The 5,639-nt window shown below is 32.0% G+C and overlaps 1 protein-coding gene across 1 annotated transcript; it reads right to left on the bottom strand.

The window, feature by feature from the left end:
* Nucleotides 1–186: 186 nt before the first annotated feature.
* Nucleotides 187–4,577, bottom strand: LOC108743695 (cytochrome P450 9e2). Its single transcript, XM_025979035.1, has 6 exons — nucleotides 4,344–4,577; nucleotides 3,803–4,015; nucleotides 2,851–3,352; nucleotides 803–1,157; nucleotides 477–746; nucleotides 187–416 (listed from the first exon to the last, which is right to left on the bottom strand). Exons 2-6 carry the CDS (start codon nucleotides 4,000–4,002, stop codon nucleotides 250–252), a joined length of 1,494 nt encoding a protein of 497 aa, XP_025834820.1. The 5' UTR covers nucleotides 4,003–4,015; nucleotides 4,344–4,577; the 3' UTR covers nucleotides 187–249.
* Nucleotides 4,578–5,639: the final 1,062 nt, after the last annotated feature.

The raw sequence follows: 5,639 nt of genomic DNA on the forward strand, positions 1-5,639 counted from the left end.
GAGAATACAGCAGGGTCGTGTCGCATTCCGAAGTTAAACAGAATATTTTGAAATGCAAATAATAAGAAATTAATTCCTTCTCAATTTAAACTAACCCCCTTGATGATTTTTTACACATACTCGTTCTTCAGGGGTTGAGGAGTAATAATCTCTAATAAGTAATTTTTTATTTGCTATAATGTTAAAATATACGTACAAAAAATATGTTTCCTTAACATTAAATATATAAAGGTATAATAATACCTTTTATTATTTTCTTGGTCTCAAACCAAGGTATATACCATTTTGTGGATGCAAATGCGTGGTAGTTTTGCTTAGTTTTAGAGGTATTTCTGTATGTTGTATCACAGATATTTCAAACTTGGAAATAATATCAAAGAAAACAGTTTTAACTATAAGTATACTTAATTCCATTGCTAAAAAAAAAAATAAAATAAAATAGAAAGATATAGGTACATATCATTAATTTTTTTTACCTAAACATCTTCGTGGTCCTATTCCAAATGGAAAGAAATTAAAAGTGTTCAATATTTCGTCCAGATCCTTATTTAAAAATCTGTCAGGATCGAACTTTTCCGGACAAGGAAATTGCCTTTTGTCATGATGAAAACCGTAAACAGGAAGTAAAACCGTGTCGCCCTTTTCCAGTCTTATGCCACATTCGGATTGTCTTTTCACCGATAAAATGTAATCTTTAGTACAAATTCTTTCAATTTGTACCGCGCTGGGCCATTTCCTTAACGTTTCTAATAATAAGAAGAAATAATCTTAGAACAATGCCAAAATGTCGTCATTTACTTACCTAAAACCACTGCGTCAAAGTAACGTATTTTCGAAAGATTTTCAAAAGTCACTCTATCATCAGAGTCCTCGTAGAATATGCGGTCAATTTCTAGTTCAAGTTTTTTCTGCATTTGGACGTTTAGAGCCAACTCGTACGCCAGAAAACTCATGGTTTTAACCAACGGTTCAAAACCAATGAAGAAGAAGGACAAAACTTGAGCCAAAACGTCGTCTCTTGATAAATTATCGTTTACTTCGTTAGCGTTTATCAATAAATGCGAAAATGGGGAGTCCTCCAGTTTGAACTTTTTGTATATCAAATCATTAAAATATTCAGAGACATTCGTCGGATATAATGGAATTGCATTGAAAATCTGAAAGAGTATTTATTGCTCTAATAAAAGAAAATAGATATCTGTAGTCAAAAGTTCTCTTATCGACCGGGGTCATACGATTTATCAATCATCATCATCATCATCAAAAGGTCGTCAGTCCTAAGACTGGTTGGACACGTATCTCCACTCTTTCCTATCCTGAGCTAAACTTCTCATTCCCCTAAAACTAGAACAACCCACATCCTCAATTATTTGCGAACAGTAATCTAACCTAGGTCTACCTCTACCCCTCCTAACTCCTGTTTCTGCCACTAATATGTCTCTGACTAGACCTTCATGACTAAGAAGGTGTCCTACCAACTTATCTCGCCTATTTTTTATTGACTTCCATAGAGTCCTCTGTTCTCCTATTCTTTCCAATACCTCTTCATTTCTAACCTTTTCTACCCACGATATCCTCATCATCCGCCTATAACACCACATTTCGAACGCTTCTAACCTTTTCTTTTCCGCCGCTCCCACGGTCCATGTTTCGCACCCGTACAACGCCGTGCTCCAAACATACACCTTTAACAACCTTTTTCGAATTTCTAAATTAACCGTTCGCGAGCATAGAAGTGACTTCTTTTTATTAAAGGCGACACTACCCTGCGCTATCCTCTGCTTTATATCCCTACTACTCCTTCCATCCTGACTTATCTGACTTGCTAGATATCTAAAATCAGCCACTTCTTCTAATTTTTCGTCTCCTATCTTTATATTCGCTCTTTCCCTACATTTTCTTCCCCTGCATACCAGTATTTTAGTTTTACTTTTATTTATTTTCATACGATTTATCAATGACAAACTTATGTTTGTTTTTCTTTCATTTCTGCTAATGATGCCTTGCAAACAGGGGCTGATTTAGGATTATCTCGACTGGAGATTACCCTTTAAAGATCTTTGAGCAACATTCAACATTCGTTATTATCGTGACCCCTTTTTGTTGTAATTTTAAGATAATGGTCTTAGACAAGACATATCGTTATGAGAATTGATAAATTCTAGAAAAGGACATGTCAAATAATGTTGAATTTTAGTTTTCCTGATCCCGAAGGGGAGTTCGGGTCCGAACCCCTTTCGTGGATTCGCTACTTCTCGCAAATAAAATCCGTGGGATTAAATAAAAAAGAGACGTACGCCAATTAAGTAGGAGAATAGACGAAAGATAGGTAATCCTTAAAGGGGGGGGGGTCGCGACCCCCAGGAGGGACGTGGAAAATGAAAAATATTTGGGGGGTTTAAGATTTTTAGATATCTTAATGTTCGATAGCTTGTTTGGTACCAAAAAGGGCAGTCATTTTCAATGTATTTTTCGAAAGTAATATTAAAAAGAGGTAAACAGGATGTCATATCAAATCTAAACATGCCAAATTGGTAATACTCGAATTCCGAAGTTAAACAGAATATTTTGAAATGCAAATAATAAGAAATTAATTCCTTCTCAATTTAAACTAACCCCCTTGATGATTTTTTACACATACTCGTTCTTCAGGGGTTGAGGAGGTCCTTTTAAAATTTGAAATGCAAAAACTAAGATAGAGATACAATAACAGACTATTCTTTACCTACTCTCACCTAGTGACGTCAATAACGCTCCTACCTGCGTGACGTCACGATCCGATGAGACCGCAAAATAAATTAGCACCAAACAATAATTACAAAAACAGCAATAAATAATAAAAGTTCTTACGTTTTTAAATATTGGAAGGGAGTCGCCTAGGAACATTTTCATTGATGTCGCCCCTTCGGTTTTCAAAATTTGTCGAGTCATCTTGAAAAATTCGTTGTCTTTGTCTCTTAAAGAGTTGCACTTTTGATCAAAAACAACGGCGGCAATAACGTCATTCGTTATTCGTCTGAAGAAGTCTACAGCTTCGAAATTTATCGGCTGTTTCTTTTTTGAAATGTCTTCGAGTAAATAATTTGTCAACGATTCCATCGTCAATGAGATCGTTGAGAAAACGTTTTCTTTTGGAAAATTTTTAAAACAGTTGTCCATACAGGGCTGCATTCGTTTCCAATCTTTGTGATTGGAAAAATACAAATTTCGACCTAGAAGGCTGTCTAATTTTAGTAAGCCATCGGGTTTACGATCGCTAAACTTTTCGAAATTTTTTGTAAAAATATCTTCCGCAAGTTCTCTGTCTCTTATCAATAATTTGGGTTTGCTAAGTTCAAAAACTCCATTATATCTAAAGAAAGGCTTATTTAATATTACATTGAATAAAAAAGCATGACAAATACGTCAAGGGTTCTACGGGTACCTTATCAAAAACATTGTTAAGAAGAATATTGTAATTTTACGGTTTTGGGAAGCAATTTTTGATGCTACTTTAGCATACAGTCTACCTCTGGTATGTAATTTATCTTATAATTAACAAAAGAATGGACATGATACGACTCACTACGTTCGTGTTGTCTTTTCCTATCGTATCTATCCTTTTTTAACCAACTAGGTAGAAGCATTAATTGATAAAGTTCGAATCATAAGGTTACAGTAGATGAAGACAACACGAACGAAGTTGTTTACACCAATATCAAGTAGACCGCTTATCTACTAAAGTAGCACGAAATTTTTGATACAGAACCCTGGAAAAATTAGTAAAGAAAATATAAATGATGATTTTATAGCGGATGCGTACCTGTTTTGTGGAAATTCGTTGTACAATTCTTTAATTTTATTGGGATAAGAAATTTTTCGAAAAATAACACTCCAGAGGTTCCCAAACAGTGGAACCGGTCTCGAATAAGTTACACATTTTCGTCGCCAAAAGCATAAGTGCTTCCAGTATTTACACAGAAAAATGTAACTGATTAAAACAAAAAATGATAACCATATCATATTTTTTGAATGTCTAAAATTAAATCATTTTTTTATCGAAGGTATGATAAAAAATAAAATACAATAATGTTTACTTTTTCATATAAAGTACGTTTTTAAACTAAATATTATAAAGTTAAACAAAATAAAAAAACGCAATAAAAAAATGATGTTCCTTTTGGATATTGCAATCGTTTTATAAAATATATAAATAATTGATCATAAAGATTGGTTTTTATAAATAATCTTTATGAAATCTTTCATTGGCATTTAGAAAAAGCAAAAACAGTAATTCTCTCTAACAATCATGCATGCACTTTAAATTACTTAATTAATTATTATGAGTATGTTAATTGACTTACATGTAATCAAACGATTTAAAAAAATACACTGTTTAATGCATTATGTGACAACAACAAATATCAACAAGTGCAGGTGGAAGACTGAGTACGTTTGTAGAAAACAAACGAACAAATTATGCCGGTCTTATTAAATATACGTACATGCATAGGTATAAGTTGGCCATGAATTAAAATATGTGTCCCATACAAAATAAGTTGTAGTAGTATAGTAGTGGTGGTAGTAAGTAGATAATACATTCGCCTATTATTATTTTCTACCTAACAAAAATTAAATTTTTTGGTACTTCATCAATTAAAATATACAAGGATTGTATAGAAAGTATCCCATGGATTCAGAACATTCAGCGAATTTTTTTACTAATTTGTATGTTTTTCAAATAATAAATTAGATCATAGATATATTTTAAACATCATTCTCTGTAATTTTTTTGTCGATTATCCATAAATTATTGTAATTACAATATTTAGACTAATGTTCTATGTATTTATACAATTATAATTTTATGAAAATTAAATAAAACAGTCACTTATGTAAATTACTGAATTGTTAATTCTATAACTAAAGAAGTATCTAAGTGGTGAACAGCCATATAACAGAATAATTTGGTAAACATATTGTTGTTGTTTAAGGTGTTACTGCCAAACAAGGTTTTTCATATTTTTTTTGTAAATTCTTCGGTGTTTTTAACGTTCTTATTAATAACTTTTTACCTTTCTGTGTTACCCAATGTCAATTAACGAATTAACAACATATAGTTGTTATTTAAATAAACTAATACATAATAAGTAAAAAATAATAACGATAAAGTGACTTTGGGTGGATTTTTTTTTTTTTTTTAAACACTACATACTTCAGAAAGTAGAGTTTGTGGCCGTAGTTTCTCCATGATCAAATACAAAAAGTCTCTGTTGAGTTGGCAAAAGAATTTAAATACACTAAGTCTACGATTCCGTTTATTTTTTTTACGTAACATGTATGTACTAATACATACAATTATTTATTTACATCTGTATGTATAGTATTTTCTGAAAGTAATCGAACATTTCTAGCCTGTGCTTCCCAAAACAATAAAAAGAAGTGTTCACTATTTATAACAAGAGCTAACTGGTTACAAGAGGGACTTTTTCTGAAATTTTTTAGTAATTTCGAAAAATAGAAATTAATTAATGTAACCATTGTATAACAACTAACCAATATATATGGAAGGGAGTCGCCTAGGAACATTTTCATTGATGTCGCCCCTTCGGTTTTCAAAATTTGTCGAGTCATCTTGAAAAATTCGTTGTCTTTGTCTC

This window comes from Agrilus planipennis, unplaced genomic scaffold (genome assembly GCF_000699045.2).
Source record: "Agrilus planipennis isolate EAB-ADULT unplaced genomic scaffold, Apla_2.0 scaffold809, whole genome shotgun sequence".
NCBI classification, from domain to species: Eukaryota; Metazoa; Arthropoda; class Insecta; order Coleoptera; family Buprestidae; genus Agrilus; species Agrilus planipennis.